We start from the raw sequence: 24,754 nt of genomic DNA, 5'->3' as shown, positions 1-24,754 counted from the left end.
AAGAAATCATAAAAAGCACCCCATTTCATATCCTGCCTGTAATTTCTATGAGGAACTGGTAGTTACTTTAGGAGCCATTTTGGGAGTGGGGGAAGGGGTGGGGGGAGGGCAGTGAGATAAATGGAGAAACAAGATGGTTTAGAAGCAAGTTATTGTGCTTTGATTGTTAGTTTCTCTTTTCTGAAACGAAAATCTTTGACATGCTTTTAGGTTTATCATTTTAGAGGTGATATACTTTCAGTTATATTAATTGACAGCTGCAGAATTCTAAAGCTTAATTAAGTATTTATTCTGTGAATTTTCCCTCTGAATATATCCAGTTTTAAATTGTTCCCGGAAGTGCCTCTCTTATCATTGTGCTCTGATTCTGAGTCTGGCTGTGGTGGTGGCTCTCTATTATTCTTAGAACCCCGAGCTTCTGTTTGAGTGATGGGTGAGCAGGAAGTTGCTCAGCAGACATTTAACTACACTTGGAGAGAAGAAGATTAAAGTAGACAATCCTACCTAATAGCCAGTTATAACTGGGGAAGAAGCAGGATAATTTTCTTACCCTCATAGGAATGACATCATTTTGCCTATAAACTCTTAACAGGCTTTTGATTCTCGATTGTAGAAGGAACAAGGAAATTGTCCGGTGCCAAAGAGTGCTTACTTAAAGCCCAATTGCCTCCTCCCTCGCCTAGGCGTGGGCAGGGACACGGATCCAGCACTGTAATTCTGACCACTGCGGCCACGCTTCCTCCATTCCCACTGAGTGGTTGAGTGCTGGCCTCGGTCTTCCAGCCAATGGGAGAGGCAATGCCAAGCAAGGCCGTTGCTTCTATGGACAGTTTTGTATTCCCCATTCTCCAGTGATGCCCAGTGGACGTTAAGTAGCATCCATCTATGCAAAGGATCCTACAATTCCTCCTTGACCTTAAGCCTTCCATGCCCTTCATGGAGGAGACTGTTGGAGAGGTCCCAGTGAGCGCCATGGGGCTAAAGGAGGAGTGGTTGGGAACCTGCTGGGGTTTCAGCTTGGGATCAAGCTTGGATGGGAGAGGTGGACGCCTGGAGTAGCAGATGGAGGATGGGCCCTCACCATGAAGCCCCAGCCTCGTGGGCAGAGGCTCTGCTGGGCCACAGGCAGTGTGGGGAAGGCGGGATCTTTGCGGCAGGACAGGACACTTGGATTGGATGCTATATCTCGAGGGCCTTATGTAGCCAGGAACGGACGTAGCAGTGCTATAGGGCACCCTCCCAGCTTTCCTGTTGGGAGCTTGGGGCTTACTGGGGCAGTGTCACGATGAAGCAGGGTCCCATCGGCTCTTCTGGAAGCATTCTCTCAGTCACAGGGCTTGCTGAAGCCCGTGGTGCGGCACAGTGCACCTGCTCATTTAACGGAGTCCTCACAGCGGCCGGGGACTCAGGCGTGCCGTCCCCTCCTGCAGGGCAGTGCGAGCTCCAGTGAACTGGGCAGGGTCTCTGCTCTCAAGCTCTATGCCACGGGGTCTGCAGGGCATTGAATTACCCGAGTGTATCCGCAGCCCCACAGCCGATCTTCTTCCACACACAGATCTTCAGACTTAGTACCTTAGTTGTGCTTGGACATGGATTGGCCTCACGTGGGGTCTCCTGAGATAGATAAGGATGTCCCACTACACACGCTAACTTAAACTTTGTAATGCCTTCCAAGGCTTTTACATGCTTTTAGCGCATCTTATTTATAAAACTAGAACTAGGGGTGGATCTGGTGACCCAAGGAGTAGTTTGAATTATCTGTAGCCTATATTTCCTAACATGAGATAAGCAAAACAAAATGAAAATATTTGTGCTTACCTGGAATTGATCAACAGTGGTTGTGAATTATAAAATGGTTCACGTTCTTTAATGACATTTGAAGAGTGGCATGACAAATGTCATTTCAGTGTGGCCAAAAGAAACAAAGGTGGTAGCGATGGACACGGTCCAGGAGCCGGGGCGGGGGGGCGCAGGTGCACCTCCTCCTTTCCATGTGCCCCCACGGGATCAGTGACCCCCGACTGGTCTGAGTGTGAGTGCCCAGCCCTCTCTGCACACACGCAGCCTGGAAGGAGGGAGCTGTGAAGCGCTCAGTGGCAGATGGAAGACAGCTGGGAAAGCTGGTGGGGCACACCCTGACTTTGGGTGGGAAGCTTGCTCTCCGGGAAGGCCAGTGTCCCGGGATGAACGCTGCAACAGAAGGCAGCTCCCATGGAATGTCTCGGCAGTGAACAAACTCATCCAAGAATTTGTGTAGAAAAATGTCCAAGGGAAGTGTGGAAAAGATAGCATTTTTAAGCCACCGTAATCAAATTTTTATGGTATGGCATGAGAACAGACCAAGAGGTCAGTGGAAGAGAATGGATGGTTGGAAAAGTGTAGCTTATTTAGCAAATGGCATGAGCACGGCTGGCTATTCATCTAGAAGAATAAAGTTGAATCCCTATTTTATAAAAATAGATGGATGGATTAAAGATTTAAGTGTGGTGAATAAGTAAAAAACCAAGAACAAAATTATGTCCATCTGAGGGGTGGGTGTGAGGTTGGCAAACCTGAAGGAGGACGGCCAGAGAGGGTGGAGAGGTAGTTCACAGACAGGGAGCCGGAATCTTGCCAAACTGGATGAGGTGAAGGCTGGTGAAAGTAGCACTAGATCGCCTTACACCCACCGTCCAAACACCTGACAGCGCACCAGCCCGGGTCACGGCCAGAGGGCGGCAAGGGCAGCAAGGAGGGGAAGACAGCCGGGCGCCGCCGATGGGAGTGCAGGGCTGCAGGCTCCCGGGGAGTATTCTGCGAACACCTGTATGCACCCTTCAGCCCTGCGACCCTGGCCCGTGAAAATGAAAGCGTCCACACTTAGGAGAATCTCCATAAGTGGCCTTCATTGGAACATTTGCAATTCAAAAAAAAAAGGAAAAAGGGAAAAAAAAAAACCCCGCATATTATGTGACCCTAATCAGCAGGTGGAAGTTTGAGTAAATTATGGTCAGTCCACATTCTGACATGTGCAACCACTTAGAATTAAGAGGGGCTCCTGGCTGGCTCAGTCAGAAGAGGGTGCAGCTCTCGATCCTTGGGGTCGTGAGTTCGAGCCCCATGTTGGGTGTAGAGATTCCTAAAAAAAAAAAAAAAAAAAAAAAAACCTCTAAAAAATAAATCAATAAGGAAATAAATAAGGAAACAATTTTAAAAAAATGAATTAGAGCCACACCCGTTGACACAGAAAGATTTCAGAAAGGGATATGTTGAGTAAGAGGAGTTAAGGTGTCCATAAGTCTGTACAGAAGGATTCCAGTTTTGAAAAATCAGCCATGAGCAGAAAGCTCCCCTCCCTCTCTGCGTACACCTGTCGGGATGTGTTTGCCCACTATCCCGTGGCACCTGTGTTCCCTCAGAGCACCTGACCCCGCGCAGGTCCTGCTGTGGGGGCGGCTCGGCCAGCCTGGTCTCAGGCACTCCGGCTGCTCTCACAGAATCCCGTGGCCGCTGTGGCTTCTCGGCAGCGGAGATTTACTGCTCACAGTTCTGGGGGCTGGAAGGCCCGGGCCCGGGTGCCGGCGGGCTGGGGTTCTGGTCGAGTAGTCGCTCCGGTTCCAAGCTTACACAGCTGTCTTCCTGCATGTACCTCTGTGTAGGTGCGTGCCTTGGAAGGGTCCTGCTGCCCGCTGGTCCCGTGAGGTTCCCTTTCGCTGCCCACTGGGGGGGTGGGGGCAGGGCTGGAGAGGGATCTGCCGGGGGGGGGGGGACAGGCGCAAACACCCAGAGCCACCCCTGCCCGCCGCTCCCCCCAGCCCTGCATTGCTTGTGGCTCCGTGGCTGCTCACTGTGTCCCCCGTCCGCACGCAGTCCTCTCCCACCCCCGCCCCTGCCTTCCAGTCCCCGTGGCCTTTGCTGTGTACTCTTGCTGTTCTTCCTCCGTGGGCCACACGGACAGTGGTAGACGACCTCGAGGATCGTGTACTCGGCACGCCACGCGCCACGTAGTCTTCCGATTGCTCAGCTTTTATTTTATTTATTTTTTTTATTATTATTTTTTTTTAGAGAGCGAGTGAGAGAGAAACAGCATGAGAGGGGAGAGGGTCAGAGGGAGAAGCAGGCTCCCCGCTGAGCGGGGAGCCCGATGTGGGACTCGATCCCAGAACCCTGGGATCATGACCTGAGCCGAAGGCAGACGCTTAACCATCTGAGCCACCCAGGCGCCCCCGATTGCTCAGCTTTTAATGACGGCCTGCTGCCCCGTGTGATTAGTGCTTGTTGTCTGTTAGAGCACTCTGTAAACACTGCCAAAGGCGACTGCTTTTGTGAAAGTGAAGGACAGGTCCCGAGCGCTGCCATGCTGTCACGAGGTATGCGCCCATTCACCTGCTGAGCGTTTTTCTGATCGGTTCATCTTGGTCTAATTAATCCTTAATTTTACCTCAAACACCAGACTGGGGAGTAAAACTCGCTGAAATATGAAAATATAGCGGTGTTGCTGAACTGCAGCGTGTGGTGACGCAAGCATCCCCAGGGCGCTGTACCAGAGCAGTATGGAGTCTTTCCTTGCTTCCGTGCAGCTTTCAGCGGCCTGGAGCGGTGGAGATTGCGCTTCCAGGGGGAGGGGGCGGGCTGTGAGTGGGGGACCCCCTGCCCATGGCCGCCAGTCACCACGGGGAGGAGCGGTCCGCCGGCAGCTTGGCACCGGGGTCCCAGCTCCGAGTCCCCTCACCGCGGGACAAACCAGAACAGAAACGCTTTTCTGCTTGTTTCTGAAACAATCTTTTCTGTTTCTCACAACGGCTGCTCCCTGGGAATCTGACCTGATGGGAGAGGATGTGAAAACCGCGTTTGGAGCGGGGGTCGGCAACCTCCTCCCCACTTGCTTCCATGTAAGGCCCTGCACATGGGGGTCCCTCCCTCTCGGCAGGCAGCAACCCCCGCCCCCCCGCCCCAGCCTGCCTACAGCGTTCTTCGTGGGAGGTGAACGGGGAGGACAGTGAGGCGCAGGGTCTGGCCCAGGGAAAGGCTGACTTCTGCAGGCCAAGGGAAGGAACCAAGTATAGAATCAGGGGAATGGGGGAATGTGAGACTGCCCGCTGCATGCGGGAAGGAGGGGCTCGGCCTCAGTCTCCCAGTTCCCTGCCACATCCTGCTGGGTGAGCCCAGAGCACAGGCAGGGGGAGAGGGGGGCTCTGAGTAATCCAAGGAGGACGAGAGGAAAGTTATTTAGCAAAGACTTAACTGAATTTGTAAAGCGGAGCCTTTAGCTAATTTTTAGGCAATGTTTGAATTCTAGCAGAATGGCCAACGATGATGACAAAGCCACAGGACCACAGAGTGGCCGAGTCCTGTGTGCCATGCCAGGTCTCAGTGGCGTGTGTCCATGCAAAACCAGGAGGTGGCCAGCCCAGGCTGACCTCAGCCTTGGCGAGGGCGGCCGCTTGGAGGTGATCGGCCCCTTTGGTGACTCCCTTCTGAAGAAATGGGTGCCAGCAAAGGAAGGTTGTGGGCAGGACTCTGGCTGCCCCCGACCCGGTGCACCAAGGTGCAGCTCCTTGCCCGCTGCCCTGTGTCCTGACCTGGGGGGAACGCTCCTCCTGGGGCCAGCTTTCCTGGTGCCCCCCAGACCCCCTGCCTCTCTCAGGTGGCAGCTCAGTAAAGTATGCCCCTTTAGGGCCCCTGCTCCCCCTAAGGGCCACCTCCCTGACCTTGAGGCTGCCTCCTTTCTGCCCTCCCATTGGAGGATTGCTTCCTCTGGGTCACTTGGAGTGAAAAACCCAGAAAACGCACAGCAGGTGGCAGGGAGCGCCTGGGGAGGGGAGGGTAGACATGGGCTGAGTGGCAGACTGGCAGATGCATGGAGGTTCCCCCATAACAAGATGGGCCCCAGCCATCGTGTGGCACTTTTCTGGAAGTGGGGTTCCCTCTTCCTCGGGAGCACCCTGCATCCCCTGTGCCCTGCACACGTCCCCTGTGACCGCTCGTCCAGCCCTTCCTGGCACCTCCAAGCCCCACTGCAACGGCCACCTTTCCTCACGGGGCGTCGCGTCCCGAGCACGGTGCTGACTCGTGGTGTTCAGCATCGCCAATCCCAGGAAGTGTTCTGTGGGTGAGGAGGGGCCGCCCCGTCTGCAGGCGGGCACACTGAGGCAGGGTGGGAGCGGCTTGCTCAGGCCCCCACACCCGTCAGCCAGAGAGCTCCTGAGCCTTACGCTTCCTTTCCACCTGAGCGCCTCTGCCCCTGGCCTGCCTGCTGGCGCCGTGGACAACTTGGTGGGCTGGTGGCCTTCTGCCCCAGCTGTCTTGTTGTTTTATTGACATATGTTTTGCACACAGTAACATCCACAGATCTTAACTATCTAGCCTGGCAAATATTTACATGCCCGCCTGGGGAATCATCACTTAGGCTCAGGTCTGGCCCCCTTCCAGCTCCAGCTCCAGGATCCGTGTGCCCTGTCTCCCATGGTTACCCTCCCGCAGGTAACCAAATCCCCACCAGTGCCACCGAGGGTTCGGGGCCTGTTCTCCAGTGTCGCAAGTGGAGTCCTGCCGTTTGCACCGCGTCAGGCTTCCTCTGTTGTGAGATTTGTGCTCATGGTCGCGTGGACCTGCGGCTTGTTCTCGTGTTTCGCAGGGCAGTGTTTGGTTGTACACGTCTGGCACGATGGGTCCATTCTTCCACTGCGGACAGGGGCTGCCAGGACGGCAGCTGGCGCGTCCAGCCGTATGGCTGCTTTGGGGGCCCCGCGTAGGCCTGTGTTGGCTGTGTGTGTTCAGGGCTGGGCGCGGCCAGGGGCCTGACGAGCCTCGGTCCCCGCGGGGACGCCGTGGGTCCTGCAGACAGGCCGCCCCCGTGGGGCCTCAGTCCCCCGTGGCGAGGTTGCCCGCGCGGGCTTTGGGCCGCGAGCCCGCGGAGCCTCCCTGAGTGCACTTTCTCCCTCTGGCCTCCGACGCCCGCGGACGTCCTAGGGCGAGCTGCACAGGTACTGCCCTATCCTGCACGAGGGGCAGGTCGGATTCAGCAGCTGGGGACAGAAAGCCAGTGGCTCCCCGCATCGCCAGCCAGCACACAATGAGACGGACTGCAGCTGGGCCCCATTCGGTGAGTTGTCCGCCCGTCCCCCCCGCCCCACGGGCGCGCTCGGGTCCGGGGTTCCGGCTCCTCCGTGGCTGGGCGGCGGGCATGGAGGGCACGGGCGCTGCCGGACCCCTGGCCTGGCCCGTCTGAGCCGCAGGAACCACCGTCTCGGGTGTGGCTGCCCCTCGGGGACAGCGGTCTCCCGTCAGCTGGTCCTCCCTCCTCCGCGACTGCGTGTAGGACACCTGCGTGCAGAGCCCCTGCCACCTGGCAGATTCTCATCCTGGGGGATCTGCGGAAGATCCCTTGCATTTCATCTGTGTCGAAGCTGGAAGAGGATCTGCAGAGCATCAGCCGTGGGGGACGGCAGGGGGACCCCCAGAGGCGTGGGGCGGGGGCTGGCCTGGGGCTGGCCTGGGGCCGGCCTGGGACCAAGTGAGCAGTGGGGATTTCCTCTAATCCAAATGTTTGTTTAGTGAGTATTTGAAAATGTGGCGACTTTCTTTGCCTTTGTCAAGAAGCCGCCAGATGTTCTGCCAGGTCTTCTGCGCTGGAAACGGCCCCATTCTCCGTCCGAGTGCACCGCCCAAGTGTACAGGGCTTGTGTGTGTGTTTTATCGTCCTGCCCCAGAACAGAAACGGTGTTGAGTGAAAAGTAAGCAGTACTCACCGTCTCCTGTTGATTTTCATCCCGTGTAGACCAGGACAACTACCAGCAGCTGCTCGGGGCCCTGGATTACTCGTTTCTGTGCGCCTACGCCATTGGCATGTACCTGAGGTAGGTCCATTAGGGTTCTCTGTCCCTTGCTGGTTCTCGTCCCTTTGGCGCAGAACATGTCTGCAGGTTGCTTCCCTTCCCGTCTCTTCTCAGAGGCGAGGGCAAAGTGAAAGCCAGCAGGCACGGGGTGCTCTGTTGGCCAAGGCACCGCAAAGCTGCCCATTTTAGATGTCCCAGGTATTGTGCTGATCAGGGCGGACCGCCCAGGGTTGGCGCTCAGGGCCCTGGGGTTTCAGGTGCACCGTGAACCCTGCCTTGATGTGGTCACCAGGGACAGGGTGCTGGTGGCTCCCGGGGATGCTCTGCAGAGTGCATCCTCCGCTCTGGTCTCTGGGGCTGCCATCTCTTCACACATCCCAGATCACCAGCGTCAGAGCTGTTTATGCTGGCTGCCCAGCTCGGCCCCACAGAGCGCCTCACCGCCCTCCTTGTGCTTGGGGCATGGACCCCAGAGGCATGCTGCTGGGAATGAATCCCGACTCTAGCGCTGACTGACACAACTTTGGGCAAGTTACTGCCCCTCTGTGGGCCTCAGTTTCCCCTTTGTGAAATGGGGAGAACGGTAGTTAACCCTTAGGATCATGGTGAGGACTGAATGAGCTAATACATGTAGAATGCTCAGAACAGAGCCTGGCCCACGGAGCGTTCCCAGCATCTTTACATGTGGTCATTACCCCATTCTGAATTGACCTAGGAAGGTGGAAATGGTATGTGGGTAATAGGACATGTGATTGGCTGATTAAAAGCTGGCATTGTTCAGTCCAGCCAGGTTTTAAAAAAATGGTAGGGACTAAGGCCCTTAGCTCACGAGGCTTTTGTTCAGAGACTGAAAGATCCTCCAGAGCTTTGAGAATCTTGGGGATCCCTGTAAATAGTTAGCTTCCCTGATATCCACCCAGAGTGCGGCATCATCTAGACCTGCCCCCCATCCCCAGCTCAGGGCAGTTGGTGGTTGGTCGGTGCCCAGTCAGGCAGTTTCTGTTGATGCAGTGGATGTCCCTCCGCTTTATTGTTGTTGGCATGGCGCTGCTGAACTTGTTTGAGTGAACGAATGAATAAGGACGGATACGGGAGCCTGCTGCATGTGACGCAAAACAGAATACAGCCCAGCTGAGGCGAAGGCGATGTAAGCATTAGCCTTCGTAGGGCAGGAGTTGCAACCAGGCGGCTGGCCATATTCCATCCTGAGGTCAAATATCTATACTCCAAAGACTGCAGTCTTACCGGACACCAATAACCTATAGTATAAAAAGACCCAAAGGTTGGAATGTGTTTTTCTCAGTTACTAGAAAATGGTATTTACGTGTGGTTCTCACCTGGGAGTGATCAATGTTCCCCTAGGCAACACTGAGCAGGATCTGGAAGCGTGGTTGGTTGTCACAACAGGAGAAAGGGGTGCTTCCGGCGTCTAGTGGGCAGAGAGCAGGGCTGCTAAGCTTGCTCCAGCACAGGACAGCCCCTCACCACAGAGAATGACCCCGTGCAATATATCAAGAGTGTTGAGGTTAAGAAGGCTTTAAATAGGGTGGTTTTATTGTTGCTTATTGGTAATTTGTCACGCAACCCGCTAATGAGGGTTATTACAAAATTCTGTCTAATGTAGAATCTGGAGCAGACTCGTGATTGTAACGAGGGCATGCACTGCTTCTCTGCGTGGCCTTTTAGTGACATCAGGGCACATGGCTGGTGAAATGAACTGTGTGTTAGGTAAATCGTCTACAGTGGGCGCCTTCATTAGCATAGGCCCTTCCCAGCAGGTGCGGCATGGCCCTTAGTCCTAGTCCCTGTATCAGTTGGATGTAATATGGAATGGCGTCCATTCCATTAGGCCTTTTCTTTAAAAACTTTGGAGTAGAGACTAAATTTGGTCCCAATATTGTATAGCAAGACTGAGAAATTTGCCAGCCCTGGCCGATGGCACTAGCTCTGTCCTGTGATGTCAGGCAGGTCAGCCGGCCCCTCTGGGACACGTTTTCTCTTCTCTGAAGCCAGCAAGTTGAAATAGATCACTTGTTTAGCTCTAGAATGCTCTTGAGTTTGTTGGTGATCAGTTTCTACCCAACTTAAAATTTGACCTGAATGTTGTTCCTAATTTTAAATTACTTCCTCTGCTTTAGTCATTTGCATGGTGCTAGGTAGATCATCCCTCTTTGGGGTCTTGAAAAGGAAAAGTTTCCTGATGTATTGGTTCTTGAGATGAAGGGCAGAATTTTGGAGATAGTTCCCTAAGTATTGCTCACAGGCATTACGTTTCTTATTTATTTTACTCCCGGAATGGTTACGTGGAAGGAAAGAAGATCCATAGTTTTGAATCCCTTGTAATTATTCTGGGGTTTGTTCACTTAATACGTGACAATGACAAGTGGCTCTACAGTGGCATTTCTCCCCGGGCCGTCAGGCATCTACTTCCCGTGGCATGAGGTGCTTTATTGAGCAGACAGCCGTGGACCAGGCCCTTCACCCGCTTCAATCTCATTTGAGCACCCAGTCAGCTCTGGGAAGGAATTGTCCCATGAGGCCAGCTCATTATCGAGTGACATTGCTGGGAAAGGAGCATAGCGGCCCTAGCCCCCTGTGTCAGACCTCATGTAAAGAAAATCTGTCTTCAGACTGGTTCACGGTGGTGGCGGGAGGAGGGCAGCTGATGGCAGAGCCCATCCGGCCTGGTGTGTGAGCGCAGGTGACCCACAGCTCCGGGCTGAGAGCCTTCCCGAGGCCGCAAGTGAGCCCTTTTCATGACACACGTCTACAGTCTGAACATCAGCATTTTTAAATACTGTGCACATTTACTGGACGTTGTTTATATAAAAGCAGGATTAACTAGCCAAACAAGTTTTTGCTGTTTTGTTTTGTTTTTAAGATTTTATTTATCCATTCCAGAGAGAGAGCGCCGGAGGGGTGGGGGGGTGGGGATCAAGCAGACTCCCTGCTGAGCCCGGAGCCTGATACAGGCCTCCATCTTAGGACCCTGAGATCATGACCTGAGCCAAAACCAAGAGTCAGATGCTTACCCGACGGAGTCCCCAGGCATTCTGAGATTTTGGTGGTTTTAATTGGCAGCCGTCATATGCAAGTCACAGTGTTTGAGGTTTAGGACTTGACAGTGGTTCTTACTAGAAATAAAGTCTTAAAAGACGTTGCCGATGGCCAGTTTCTGGTTAAAGCGCTGCACTGGAGACAGTTGTGATGAAATCTTCCTGAAAACCGTAGTGCATTCGAGTTCTGAAATCTCCGAGAACAGCATGGAAACATCCGGAAAGATCACGGGCCCTCCACATCATGGGTGTGTCTGTCTTCTCATTCTCGTGTTTGCTTCTTTTTCCTCTGTCCTCAGCGGCATCATAGGGGAGCGCCTGCCCATTCGGTATTACCTCACATTTGGGATGCTAGCCAGCGGCGCTTTTACCGCCCTCTTCGGGTTCGGGTATTTCTACAATATCCACAGTTTTGGATTCTATGTGGTAACTCAGGTAAGGGCTGGGTCCGTGGCTGCGCACGGCCGGGGTGTCCGTGACGAATCGGACTGGACGTTTGTGCCTCGAGTCCCCACCTGCCGCAACAGAAAGCTTCAAGCTGGGGCCGCTCTGTGTCCTTTCTGCCGGCGGGGTCGGCGCTGGTGTGGGAAGCCCCCTCCTCTTTGCTCCGTCCTTGCAGCCGCTGGGAGGCCTCCTCAGTCCCAGGAGTCGTCTCTTAAAGAACCCCAGTCCCACCCCCATCAGCACCCCAGCAGGGGGACGGAAGCAGGAAGTCTGTGAGCCCTTCCACCTTCGTGTGGAAGACTTAGGGATGTTGTGTCCTGTGATGCCCTTGACCTCACGTCGGAGGGACGTGAGGTGTGGCAGGGGTAGGAGGAGCGGAGGGCTCCGGAGTTGCTGGCAGGAGGACGGGGCTGCAGGTGGTCCGCGGGGAGGAAAGGAGAGAGCCTCACGGTGCTCCGAGGGGAGTAGAGGCCAGGGCAGGCCGTGTGGCTCTGCCTGTCCGGCGGGGCCGCGTCCTTGCTGCAGCCTCGCTCCGCCGCTCCCCCGGCCCCGTGGGGAGGTACTGACTGCGGGTGGAAAGTGATTGCAGTACTGATGCTCAGCCTCTGAGGCTCTCCACATAGCCTGGGGGGTGCTGTAATATCAAAGCAGCTTGTATGCAGTTTGCTTTTTAAAATGTTGCCATAGGACTTGAAACAGTTTGGGTGTTTTAATTACAACAGTGATTCACACTTTATAGTAAAAGGGGAAATTAGAGGGAAGCAATGAACAGTTTCCCAGAGTCCCAACGGATTCCTAGAGGGAGGGCAAGCCTGGCTGGCCCCGAGGCCAGACCTACAGCCCCCCTGACTCCCGGAGGGCTGGCTAGCCCTGCGGCGGTGGGAGGGGGCGCGCAGCTGGACCTGGTCTCCCATCTCGTCGTGAACTTGCCCTCAGCACTCCTGAGACTAAAGCAAACCTGCTCGCCCTTCCTGAGCCCCTTCTTAGAGCCTAAGCTCAGAGTACTCTCGAAAAGTGGAGAATTGCTTTCCCCGAGCGCGGGGTCCAGCTTCTGCCCCTTTCAGAGGGTCAGGATACAAGGAGTGAAACGTGTGGACTATGAGTTTCACTCTACGCACTCTTATGATTACACACATTACATGTGTGTAGTTTAAAACACATGTTTGGCTGCTGAGGCTCACATCAAAGAGTGTTTTGCTGCCTTCTTTTTGTGGGAGTCCCCACTGTGTCCCCAAACTTGCAAAAGAAGAGGGAGGAATGAGCTTTGGTGAGCCTGGCCCGAAGGCGGGGCGCACGCACCCTTTCCGGCTGGCAGTGAGCCCTCTATCCTGTCTGTCACAGATCATCAACGGACTGGTGCAGACGACCGGCTGGCCCAGCGTCGTCACCTGCCTCGGCAACTGGTTTGGAAAAGGAAGGTGAGCAAAGGTGGCCCCATTTCCAACAGCATTTACCTTTTCAGATCCTGATGAACTCCAGACCACCACCTTCTTTTTAGTTACTCTCTACATTTACTGCAGAAAAAGCCACTTTTACTAGTCCACTCTATGGGGGAAGGTGATTGGAACCTCTGGGACTTGGGGTGCTGAATTCAGGTGGGCCTTCCTCCTGGGAGACGCCCCCTCTGCTGCCCCCACCACATTGTGGGCGGGTCAAGCCTGTCATTTCACGCAGCTGACCAGCAGCTGGTCACCTGCAAGCCGGGGAGAAACACGGAGCTTAGGGCCCTGCCCCACATCTTCTGAAGCAGAAGCTACATCTTCCCAAGACTCGAAGGCACATGGAAGTGTGGCAAGTCCTGAGTAGGTCACCCAGCGCCCAGCGGCAGAGCCCCACTCAGCCTCTGGTGACGGGACCATAGTCCAGATCCCATTGTGATGTCCGTGTGACACACAGTGTGGCCAGACCCAAGGTTAGAAGTGCCTGAAGCCACTCAGCAAGACAGGGAAAGCAGAACGAGAGCCCAGCTCCGCGAGCCTTGTTCAGATTCTCCGCTTTGTTCATCTGGTGGGCTCTGTGAGTGGGATATTTCCTCAAATGATTGTGTTTAGATTATGGAGGCACAGATTTAAATCTGGGGCCATCCAAGAAGTTCAGGGAAAGGCTTCTTTTCCTCTCTCTAAGCGTAGACTCACTAAGCTCTGAGAGAGGTGTGCAGTTATTCCTCTGAGGTAAGATAAGAACACTGTTCTCTCGTGCACGTCTCCAGCCCCTACCTCCCGGGAGTGGCGTCCACACTCCCGCTGATTTCCGTGGTACCTCTCACATCCTGGGGTCTGTCCCACACCTGCTGGCCCGGTGAAGCTCCTCAACGTCATTTGCCGTCTTGTGTTCTGTTGTGCTGCAGGCGAGGTTTGATTATGGGGGTCTGGAATTCCCACACGTCCGTGGGCAACATCCTGGGCTCCTTGATTGCTGGCTACTGGGTGTCCTCGTGCTGGGGCCTGTCCTTCATCGTTCCTGGGGTCATCGTGGCAGCCATGGGGATAGTGTGCTTTCTCTTTCTCATCGAGCGTAAGTACACTTGGCCTTGGAGGGGATGCCTTGGGAGGGCCAGCTGTTACGGGAAAGGGCTGTGTCAGTCCAGTGCAGGCCCATGGTGGCCCTGGCTCTCCGCCTGGCCAGGTAGACTTCCCTCTTCGGTGTAGACTTCTCCTGTGAGCGGTCTCTCCAGCTCTTGGAGGATTTTCTGTTGTCTCCTGATTTCTGGAGTAATGGATGTGGAAATTCCTCGCACCCTGCCCGCCCCCCCCCCCCCCCGCAGCGTCGGGCGTGCGTGGTTCGCCTTGTGCTGGGAGTGTCATATCTACCTGAGACCCGCCACATCACTCACCTCTGTGGCTGCACCTGTTCATCCGTCTTGCTGCCACAAACGGGTCTCTCACCAGCTTGCTTGCCTTCTGATAAGATCTATCTGAGACAATATTATGAAATCACTGCATGACTTAAGACCATATATCCTAATCAGGTGAAGAGGGTTCTACCAGAAAATCAAATTCTTTGTTCCCGTCTAGACTCAGTACCAAACTTCTGATTTAATTGGGTTTGAAATTAATTTTCGAAACAGAGATCTGGCAGGACAAGGATTCCTTGCAATTAGTCCAGTGTTAGAAAAGCCAACGTCACTTTAGCTGTTGTGGGGCAGGGCGTCTGATCCCCCAAGCTCTTTTTTTTTTTTTTTTTTTAAAGATTTTATTTATTTGAGACAGAGAGAATGAGAGAGAGCACATGAGAGGGGGGAGGGTCAGAGGGAGAAGCAGACTCCCTGCCAAGCAGGGAGCCTGATGTGGGACTCGATCCCGGGACTCCAGGATCATGACCTGAGCTGAGGGCAGTCGCTTAACCAACTGAGCCACCCAGGCGCCCTCCCCCAAGCTCTTCTGAGGAGCTGTATTGGGCATTTGCCTCTTCGACTTGGCTTAAAGCAAAATAAAACCATACGGTAGCCGACAGCTGCCTGCCGTTGACTTCAGGCCGGGAAGCTCAGGAGCTCCGCTACGCCATCCGGGCTGGGTGTCAAGTGCAGCTTCAGCTTTGCATCCCGAGCTGCCGGCTTCGTCCAGGACGTTAAGGCGTGTTTTGCTCAGCTTCTGCTCTCCCTTTTCTCATGGCTAACGCTAACCTTTCCACTGTAAAGGAACTATTGTCTAACCGCACAGGTGTGAGGCTCCAGGCCGGCCTCTGTCGGGGAGGACAGGGGCCGTGGTCCGCTGAGGCCTCAGGCGGATGGCCGCTGCAAGCAGGGAGGGGCGGCCACCGTGCCCTGGGGGGGCGAGCGTCTCCCCGCGGCCGCAGCAGGTGAACTGTGAGACAGGTGGGGGTATTTGAGCCCGCTTACCAACATCACCAGCCTGTGGCATTTAACTGTGGAGTGAGTGTCAGAGTTCCGGGAAAGGTCCCCTGTGTCACCTGTTCTCCAGGCTGGCTCTCTAGCCCGCGGAGCTCTGTCACGGGGCGCTCCAGCCTGTTCCTTACGCATTAGTCACCCAGAGAACAGTGTGTGTCCTCTTGGCTCGTGAACAGGGGCCCCCGGGTGCGTCCGGCCTGAGGTCTAGAGTCCACGGTCCCTTTTCTTCTCTTCCTCAACCGATGAAGGGTTGGTTCTGGGGGAAAGAGGAAACGCGATGAGGAATGGGGTGTGTGGCAGGAGATGTGAGTGGGTTTGCCGGCCGGCCCGGATCTTAGCACTCGTACCTGTTCAGCCCAGTTCTCCCGGGTGGGGCCTCGTCCTCTGCTCAGGGCAGGGCTCCTAAGAACAAGGAAGCTGTGGTTTGTCTTTTGTAATAAAATGAGAGCCTCCTTCCCACCAAGCCTCCCCTCCTGTGGCTTCCGAGGGGGTGGGACAGGGCGGAGGGGGTCCCCATGGGGCTCTCCTGGAGCCACCGTCCCCCCACTTGTTGGGGCCTCCCGCTCCATCCAGGGGTTGCCTGTGGCCCCATCCTGTGCCTGCAGAGCCCCTGGAGCGCTGCTTCTCTCCGCCCTGGCCTGCTGGGGGACAGAAGCACAAGCCCTCAGCTTCCCCAGGCCCACCAAGCCTTGAAGCCAGGGGACCGTGCCTGCGAGGCCATCCCGGGAGGCTTGCTGCTACTGGCGTGGGGGGTGGGGGCTCGTGGACACCTGGCCCTGGCATTTCTCTGCCTTCCCACCAGATGTCCTCCTTCTGGGCCCCATCTTCACTGTGGGCTCCCACTGGTGTTGGCATCTACCCTCTTGTATTAAAATCCGAGGTTTACTTTGTTATTTGCACTGGAGTTAAGACATCTTTCAGACTCTCCCAGTAATCTGTGAACACGTGCCCTGTGGCCCTTCTTCCCCATCATCAGGAGAACATTCTCAGGGGAGAGGCGGCCACCGTGTAGCAGGTGCTCCCTGTGTCCCAGGCACGATGCCAGGCTCAGTGCAGATATAATTTCACGGATTTCCAGGGGAAGGTCTTGAGGCTCAGGGGCCGTAGGTGACCTGCCCAAGGTCACACAGTAAATGGTGAAGTTGGGGTGTAACCAGGTGCCTGCTCACCCATTCAGACGTTCCCATACTTTGGCCATGGACCCTTAGGTCCTTAGGATGTGTTCTTATGGATTCAATTAAAAAAATGTTTTTTCACTTAGATGATAATTAAAAAAAACAAACTTTGTATATGATAAACACTGCCTTTTCTCATAGAGACAATATGCATTTGAAAGACATTTTCTTGCAGTGGAGAGTGTAGGTTCTTCTGAAGTCTGTTTCTCAAACCTGGGTTCCGTAGAACCCAGGGGGTTGAACATTATTCTCTGGGACAGTGGGAACTCTTCACTTAAAAAGGATCTGAGAAATACCACATTTCCGTGTCTTCTCAGCTGCCATCATTCCACTATGTGAGCTTCTCCCTGCCGACTAAATGCACGACTGGCCACTGCTCCTGGGACATGCGCTGGCCCTAACCGCAGCCCCTCTTCACTCCCTCGCTCTGCGTCCGCAGCCCCCACTCCTCCTCGCCTGCCCTCCCACCCTCCTTTCCCTGCAGGCCCGAGCATCTGTGCGAGAAGAGGTGGATGCACTGCGGTGTTCCAGGCCCTTCTCTTTCCTGCCCCTGATGAGGCCCCCCCAGCAGGAGCCGTGAGGAGGTCAACGGGGCTCGCGGCCCCCATCGCTCTGGCGTGCAGACCAGACCGTACCTCTCAGCAGGGGGACCTCTCACCGCAGTACAGCCCCTGACCCCCACATAGGCCTGTCTGCTCAGATGTGGCTTGTCTGGGGGAGTGCCCTTACCCCACCACGCACCCCCCATCTCCCTGCAGCCGCGGTCGGGACGGGCGGCTCTGCACACGGCTCCCCTCTGCTCCGCGGTGACTTTGCTCCGGAGGCAGCGCCACGAGCTGGCCTCATGATAGGCATTTCTGTAGCCTGCTGACTTCCCCTCATGCTGGGCCCCCGGGCCCCCGCGCAGCAGTGTGTGAGCGGAGAGAACCCCCCGGCTCCTCCTCCTCACTTGGGCCGCAGCTGGGCTCCAGCCGGGCTCCAGCCGGGCTGTTGGTGTGCCCGCGAAGCTCTTCTACCCAAAGTTACAAAAAGACCCGGATTCGGGGGCGGGGGGCGGGGCAGAGCTGTTTGAGGCCGCTGCCTGGATTCTGAAGAAGGGGGTCTGCTCCCCCCGGCTCCTCGTGGCCGTAGGTCTGGCTGTCGGTCTGTGACTTCGCACGTGTCCTTCCTTCTTTGCGTTTAGATAAAAAGGCCCCTTGTTCTTTATCAAGGTAGATGTTTTGTCCCCACTAATTTGTATTTGTAATTAATTCCGTAATGTGGAACAACCCACCACAAATGTTACAGGTCACCCGCTACTCACGTCTTCACGGTTCCTCCTGATCCTTGCCCATCTGTGTGTCTTCCGTGGCTCGTCACCGTAGTACGCACACGCTCTGCTCATTTGCACTTGTCCCGTGTGAAGTCTTTCCCGAGGTGCAGAGCCGTTTTCACACGTGCGACGGCTTGCCTTTGCCGGGGCTCCCCCCTCCACCTGCGTGTGTCACGGGGCCTGACGGACAGGGGTGTGGGGCGTGCGTGGCGGGGTGCTGCCGTGCCCGTTGTCGTCGTCTTCAAGTCTTGCTCGTTGGTCAAGTATCAGGTGGTGTCTTGTTCTGGTGTAATTTCGTGGGTGGTGGAAATGCCCAGCCCTGGGTTCACCGCTGTTCCCATTTGGTGTTTCAGATCCGAAGGACATTGCCTGCTCCTCCTCCCTGGCGGCGGTAAGGACCCCCCTCCCCTCCTTTTTTTTTTTTTAAAGATTTTATTTATTTGAGAGAGAGCGAGAAAGAGCACACAAGCAGGGAGAGCAGCAGAGGCAGAGGGAGAAGCAGGCTCCCCGCTGAGTAGGGGGCCCAATGCAGGGCTCGATCCCAGGACCCTGGGATCCTGACCTGAGCCACCCAGCCCCCCGCCACCTGTGTCTCCTAGGACGGTGTGCCCTCGGCCAGGTGTCTGATGACTGTCATCAGCCTGGTCCAGTCTGTGCAGTGTCAGTGGGTAACAAGTGTGGGCCTAGGTCCCGCCCTCAAAATAGGGGCAGTGCTAGAGAAGGGCCAGTCGTCACCACAGCGGCGGAAACCCGGACAAGGAGCGTGGTGCGTCCTGGGCAGCTGTCCCCGCAGAGGCTGACATGAGGCCGGGTCTGCCCCATCCTGCCGTCCCCCTTCCCCCTGCGTCGTTCTCCCTCTTCCCTGCGTTGCTCCCGCAGGTGGTGTCCCCGCCTTGGACGAAGGCTCTGTGGCCTGGTTCCCCGCTTACCTTAGAGCGGACCCCGCGAGTCAGCCCCTCCCTCACTCCGCTGCATGGCTCCTCTCCCTCCCTCAGGCCTGCACCATCCCATTGAAATAGCCTGGCCTGGTCCCAGCAGCAGCGTCTGGCCGCGTGTGCTCAGCCTCTGGCCCCACCCCACGGCCTGCTGCCGGGCGTTTACACGCGTTTTCCCTCCCCTGGGTGGGGGGGCACTGTTTCTCGGGCTTCCAGACGCCATGCTGTCCCGGTTCTCACACCCCCGTCGTGCCCACACAGAGCGCTTTGCCGGCCCTGTGCCTCTGCCGGACCCCCGATGCGCGAGCACCTGTCCGCGCCCTCCCCGCCGGAGATCCGCACAGGCCCTGGCCGTCCGCGCCTCCCTGTGCGCCAGGGCCTCCCGCTGAGCTCCACGGTCACACATGCCACCACCCCCCTGCCATCCCTGCCGGGGGCTCTGGGGGGCTCAGATGTGCCACAGCGAGGGTCATCTCTCCGCCCCATAAACTTGCTGGGCCCCACATTCCCTGTCTCAGTCGGGAACCCCTGTCCTCGCCACGGGCAGGCCAAATCCACAGGAGTCCTCCTAGACATGCGGGATGTCCCCTCCACCACTGGGGCCCATGGCACCGGCGTCTGTCCTCTGAGGCTCCTCAAGCAATTCCCCTCTGCTCCTCCAAAACCCATGCTTCACACTTCACCTGGGAAGATTTTCTCGAAGTAGGAGTCAGAGCAGGTCCCTGACTTGACTGATAGCCTCCCGCGGCTCCCCGTTTTCCGTGGCATACATCCCGCTTACCTCTCACCGCCAGTCACTCAAGGTGGCAACCCCAGGGCAGGGTCTCCTCTTGCTCTCCGCCGGGGCCGCGGCTGCCATGTGCAAGGGCCCTGGGGCCAGAGCGTCCTGCTGCCTGCCGTCCATTGGCAATATGTGGAGATTTTGAGCACAGTTAGTTAGAAAAGAAGAGTTCTGGTACATTCTTAAGCAAAAATAAGCCAAAACTCAATTTTGAAAATCACTTCCTTCAGGAAGGCTAAAGGCCACGTTAAAAAAAAACCTATAGTTGATATTTTATAACATTTTTTTAAAAAGCCCTTTTCCTGCCACGAGCATGAATTTCAGTCTCAGAGTTTACAGGGATCAGTGTTTAGTTGTGCGGTGAATTAACCCTTAGAGCTGGCCCAGCAGCTCCACTCCGAGGTGCCCAGCCGAGGGAGGGGACACACGCGTCCCCTCTGGGCACACACCCTGCCTTCTGAACGGTCTCCTGACCTAGGAGGGGCCTCGGTTCCTCACTCGTCAGAGAAGAACATTGCCCAATATTGTTTCTACAGGCCTTTCCTTTCAAGGTTGTTTAAAAATGTCAGAGCATGAAGGAAGTGAAGTTGCCACAATCAGCAGCTTTTTATGTCCCCGCACCTCAGTCTTAGATCATTCTTCCCGAAAGGATCTTCTTCTCACCTGCTTTTATCTGAGGGTCTAGAGCCCCCAGTTAGCCCTTTGTTTTATTTTATTTGTTTATTAGAGAGAGAGAGAGAGCGTGAGCAGGGGGAGGGCCAGAGGAAGAGGGAGGGAGAATCTCCAGCAGACTCCACAGCGCGGAGCCCAGCACAGGACTCGACCCCATGCCCCCCAGATCCTGACCTGAGCCGAAATCAAGAGTTGGTCGCTCGGCCGACTGAGCCTGTGTTTTATTTGAATCATGGGTCTTACTGGCGCTTGGGAGGTGTTTGTGGGGATCGCACCAAGCGCCCTTGCCACCCTGCAGCTAGAGGTGGTGGCTGGCTGTCGGTTCGGTAATTGCTCACCGTGCTTTCCTCTCCCCGAAGCCGAAGGGCTGTGAGAACGGCACACACAGATTCCGACTGCAGAAGCAGGTCTTCACGGACAACAAGAACAAGCCTCTGGTGAGTTGGACCAGCCTCTGCTGCTCGGCAGAGATCAGAGCCCAGGCTCGGTGACAAACTTGGGTCTCATATTTCTTCCATAAGACCCGTGTGTGCCTTGTGCGGTTTTTTTAGGTAGCAGGCCGAACCTTAAGTTTGTAATCAACCTGAAAGCGATGCACTCATTCCACGACTGTTGGCAGCATTCAGTGTCCCAGACACGCTCTAGGTCAGGCGGCGCCCGGAGCCTCAGCCAGAGTGTCCACCCTGCTCCTGTGGACTCCCATTCTGGGGGGCAGGGTGGGGTACAGACGGGGCACCAGCAGTTTCCTGCAGCAGCTAAATGCCAGGCACAGAGCCCAACGAGGGGTGAGCAGACACTGGTCCAGGTCCGGTCTTGGGAGCTGTCCCTACACAGGGGGCGTGGATAGAGCTGTGAAGGGCGGGGATCTGCACGCACCTGGGCCGGGGGGGTTCAGGGGATGCACAGGGAGGACTGGGGATGGGAGGTGGGCCCAAGAGGCAACATAGAGAGTCATCTCCCAAGCCTCCACCCTGCCACTCCCATGTTCCATATGAGGAAACTGAGGCAGAGTGCTCAGGGACCTGCCTGGTCCTCCTCAGAAGGAAGTCCTCGAGGCAGTGCAGTGGGCCCCTTCCCTTTCAGGGTACTTCCGACCAGTCCTTCGTGGGGCTCTGCTTCACAGCACTGAGCCATGGGGGCATCTCAGACTCAGTTTTACTCACCGATATTGTAAGTTCTTTTCTTTTTAAATCAAATACCTTGAAGGATAAATGTACCAAATGGGCTTCTTACTTTTTTTTTCTTTACTGCCTAAGGAAACTTATTTGTGGTGGTTGAAATAATGGGAAAGGGAAAAATGATGTCTCATACATCATGGTTCTTGGAATGTAGGGAAATCCAACTGGAAAGCTCTAATCTCTCTACTCATTGCTGAGGGTGCATTTAAGAAGTTGGGTGCCTTAGTTTGGGCTGCTTCAGCAAAATTACCATAGATTGTGTGGTTTAAACAGCACACATTTCTTCTGGAGGCAGGAAGTCCCAGATCAAGGCACAGGGGAGTCTGGGGTCTGGAGAGGCCCACTTCTGGGCTTGCAGCAGGCCGCTTCACAAAGCAAGCATGGGGAGGGACACAGACTCTTGGGGCTTCTCGTTACAAGGCACGGACCCCATCCTGAGGGCTCCACGCACCACAGTAAGGCTTGGGCTTCCACTCAGGAACTGTGGAGGAACAAATAGTGGGTCCGCAGCATCAGGTGTTAATCGATGTCCAAACAGCTGCAACTCCTGATTGTTACTGAAGACTGACTTCTTCATTTGAGGCAAGACCCTGGACCCTGTGTCGTGGCACAGTACTGACCAGTCGAGCTGGCCCCGTCTTCTTGAGTGTCACTTCCCTCTTCCCTTTCCTGCTCCTTCTGCCAAAGTCTGTTGACTAACATGTCACCGGAGAGGCCTTGGCAGGTCTTGTCTCTTCGGGCCTGGCCACACCACAGGCTGACCCTGATGTGCCCATGACCAAGCAGGTTTTGGTCCCTTGTCCCTTACGTGGCAGGAAGGGCTCAGGCACTGGAGGTGGCTCTCGGGTCACTGGACAGGATGCCCCCCAAGCTCGGCCGGACATCCTGGTGTCCCCTTTCCCAGAATGACCCGGCTCAGATCCTTTGGGCTCGGAGTTAAATGTCACCCAGCCCCCCCATCACCACCGTTTCTGTGCCAGGCAGGATGCTGAACAACTTCGTGAGGAAGGGCGAAAGGAAAGGGGCGGGTGAGGAAGCAAGGATGAGCAAAGAGGAAGGGGCTCTGGCCTCACGGAGCCAGGAGGACCCTCTTCCCTCCTTCGGGTCTTTAGGATGATTGGCTCGTGGATGGTCGAAGTTTGTCACCTTGTAGTCACGTGTCATTGCCCATCCTTGGCTTCTCTGAGGATCTTTCTGATTGGCTGTGGCTCAGCAAACACTTCCTGAGCACTGAGTGGGTGTTTTAATGCTAAAGGTGACCACGTGGCACACCAGTGGGAATCCACAAATCCCTGGGAGCGACCTTCTGGCACAGTGTAGCTGCAGGCAGCGGAGGGCGTGGCGGGGGCTTATCACATTTAGATCAGTGCATTATTACACGCTTCCCCTCCCCCGCCGTGTGTGTGTCTGCGTCTGTTTTAATCGCATGGAGCTCTGTTGCTCTCTGACTCCTAAGGCTAGGAGTGGGGTTCCCTGGCTGAAGAAGGCCCCCCCCGCCGAGGGCTCCACAGGTGCCATCAGACCCTGTAGGGCCCTTGATGCACAGCTTCCCATGTCGTGATCGACCCAGGGGGTGTCTGGCTCTGTAAGGAGGCAGCTTTGCTCTCCTGGTTTGTTTTGGAAAACCCACCGTGACTTCCCACTTTCCCTCTGTGTCCTCCAGACACTGCAAAGGACTGGAATTTGGTAGCTGGGAGCCCCCGAGCTGTGCATAAAGATGAGTGACTGTGGGCAGGGGGCCCTTTCCAACAAAGGCCAAGCTTAGATAAAGAGCTGAAGGGCTGGATCTGGGGCTTTCCACCAGCCCAGCGAGTGGCCCAGAAACACTTTACAGACCCGGGAAGGGCCAGGGTGGTTTCCATGTGCAATTCCTGCTCCAGGCTAGAGCCCCTCTTCTCTTACCTGAGCAGGATCTGTTCACTCTGCGTTTTCTCTTTATCTGGTTACATGCCATCCCTTGGAGAGCCTGCTTTAGTGTTTACAAACACCTGTCCTAGACCTGAAACCATAGAAATCCCAGAGGAGAGCACAGATAGTAATGTCTCTGATATCAGCCCTAACAACATCTTTCTAGATATGTCTCCTGAGGCAAGGGAAATAAAACCAAAAATTAACTGTTGGGACCTCTCAATTTTAAAAAGCTTCTGCACAGTGAAGGAAAGAAACACCAAAACTAAAAGGCAACCTACGGAATGGGAGAAGATATTTGCAATTGACATATCTGATAAAGGGTTAGTATTCAAAATCTGTGAAGAACTTGTAAAGCTCAACACCAAACAACAACAATACAATTTAAAAATGGGCAGAAGACACGAACAGACATTTCTCCAAAGAAGACATCCAGATGGCCAACAGACACGTGCAAAGGTGCTCAACATCACTCATCGTCAGGGAAATGCAAATCAAAACCACAATGAGGTATCACCTCACACCAGTCAGAATAGCTAAAATTAACAACACAGGAAACGACAGATGTTGGCGAGGATGCAGAGAAAGGGAACCCCTCCTACACTGCTGGTGGGAATGCAACCTGGTGCAGCCACTCTGGAAAACAGTATGGAGGTTCCTCAAAAAGTAAAAATTGAACTACCCTATGATCCAGAAATCGCACTACTAGGTATTTACCCAAAATATACAAAAACACTAATTCAAAGGATACATGCACTCCTATGTTTATTGCAGCATTATTTACAGTAGCCAAGATATGGAAGCAGCCCAAGTATCCACTGATAGATGAATGGATAAAGGAGAAATGAAGGTGTGTGTGTGGGGGGGGCATATTACTCAACCATAAAAAAAAGAAAGCAGTTTTGCTGTTTGCAGCAACATGGATGGAACTAGAGGGTATTATGCTAAGCGAAATAGAGAAAGACAAATACCATATGATCTCACTCATGTGGAATTAAAACAAAAGAGCAAAGGGGAAAAAGAGACAAACCAAGGAACAGATACTGATGGTCACCAGAGGGGAGGTAGGTAGGGTGATGGGGGAAATAGGCGATGGGGATTAAGGAGGAGCGCACCTGTTATGATGAGCACCGGGTGTTGTATGTAATGTGATGAATCACTATATTGTACACCCTAAACTATATGTTAACTATACGGGAATTAAAATTAAAAAAAAAACAAATACCTTATTAAAATAGTATAGTAACTATGTATATTGATAGCTACACATAGGTATCAATTCATTTGAAAGTAATGAATCGGAAAGTATTTTTTCCCATAAGTGGTCTGAAAGTCTATTTTTTCCTATAGTTCATACATTTCCTAGTTTAGACTCTTCATTCCATTCATTTGCAAGTTTGTTATAATACATCTTTTATTCAGTGAAGCAATTTAATAAGATATATAGAATTTCATGGGTTTGGTGACAGTATTCATGAAAGTGATGAAACCACATATTGTTGACTGATTTCTGTTACATCATAATTCATACCTTAAAATTCTTAAAAACTAAACAGAACCTGTCCTGCAGTTTTCAGCCTTGACTGCACGCCAGACTCTCCCGGGGCCTGTCCCCCGAGATTGCTGTGA

The 24,754-nt window shown here is 54.5% G+C and overlaps 1 protein-coding gene and 1 long non-coding RNA gene across 11 annotated transcripts in view; one reads left to right on the top strand and one right to left on the bottom strand.

The window, feature by feature from the left end:
- SLC37A1 (solute carrier family 37 member 1) overlaps positions 1-24,754 on the top strand; it is a 62,713-nt gene that overhangs the window by 13,434 nt on the left and 24,525 nt on the right. For 5 of the 10 annotated variants that reach the window (XM_064578482.1, XM_064578471.1, XM_064578476.1 and 2 more), the window contains 7 exons: positions 6,952-7,084; positions 7,760-7,838; positions 11,173-11,308; positions 12,659-12,735; positions 13,665-13,831; positions 18,005-18,042; positions 20,399-20,476. In XM_064578482.1, the coding sequence (XP_064434552.1) occupies positions 6,952-7,084; positions 7,760-7,838; positions 11,173-11,308; positions 12,659-12,735; positions 13,665-13,831; positions 18,005-18,042; positions 20,399-20,476 (708 nt within the window). Of the gene's footprint in view, positions 1-4; positions 4,872-6,951; positions 7,085-7,759; positions 7,839-11,172; positions 11,309-12,658; positions 12,736-13,664; positions 13,832-18,004; positions 18,043-20,398; positions 20,477-24,754 lie in introns of those variants that run through there. The other 5 variants (XM_064578468.1, XM_064578456.1, XM_045902406.3 and 2 more) reach the window with 3 other exon arrangements.
- LOC123863164 (uncharacterized) lies at positions 15,293-20,465 on the bottom strand. Its single transcript, XR_006795465.2, has 4 exons — positions 20,378-20,465; positions 19,368-19,479; positions 15,512-15,566; positions 15,293-15,420 (listed from the first exon to the last, which is right to left on the bottom strand). It is a non-coding gene; the product is annotated as an uncharacterized LOC123863164 (long non-coding RNA).

The sequence above is a fragment of the Mirounga angustirostris genome, unplaced genomic scaffold (assembly GCF_029215605.1).
Source record: "Mirounga angustirostris isolate CCGP_5_RB_7025 unplaced genomic scaffold, mMirAng1.0.hap1 SCAF_1, whole genome shotgun sequence".
NCBI lineage: Eukaryota > Metazoa > Chordata > Mammalia > Carnivora > Phocidae > Mirounga > Mirounga angustirostris.
This window is presented reverse-complemented; position numbering and strand designations above follow the sequence as displayed.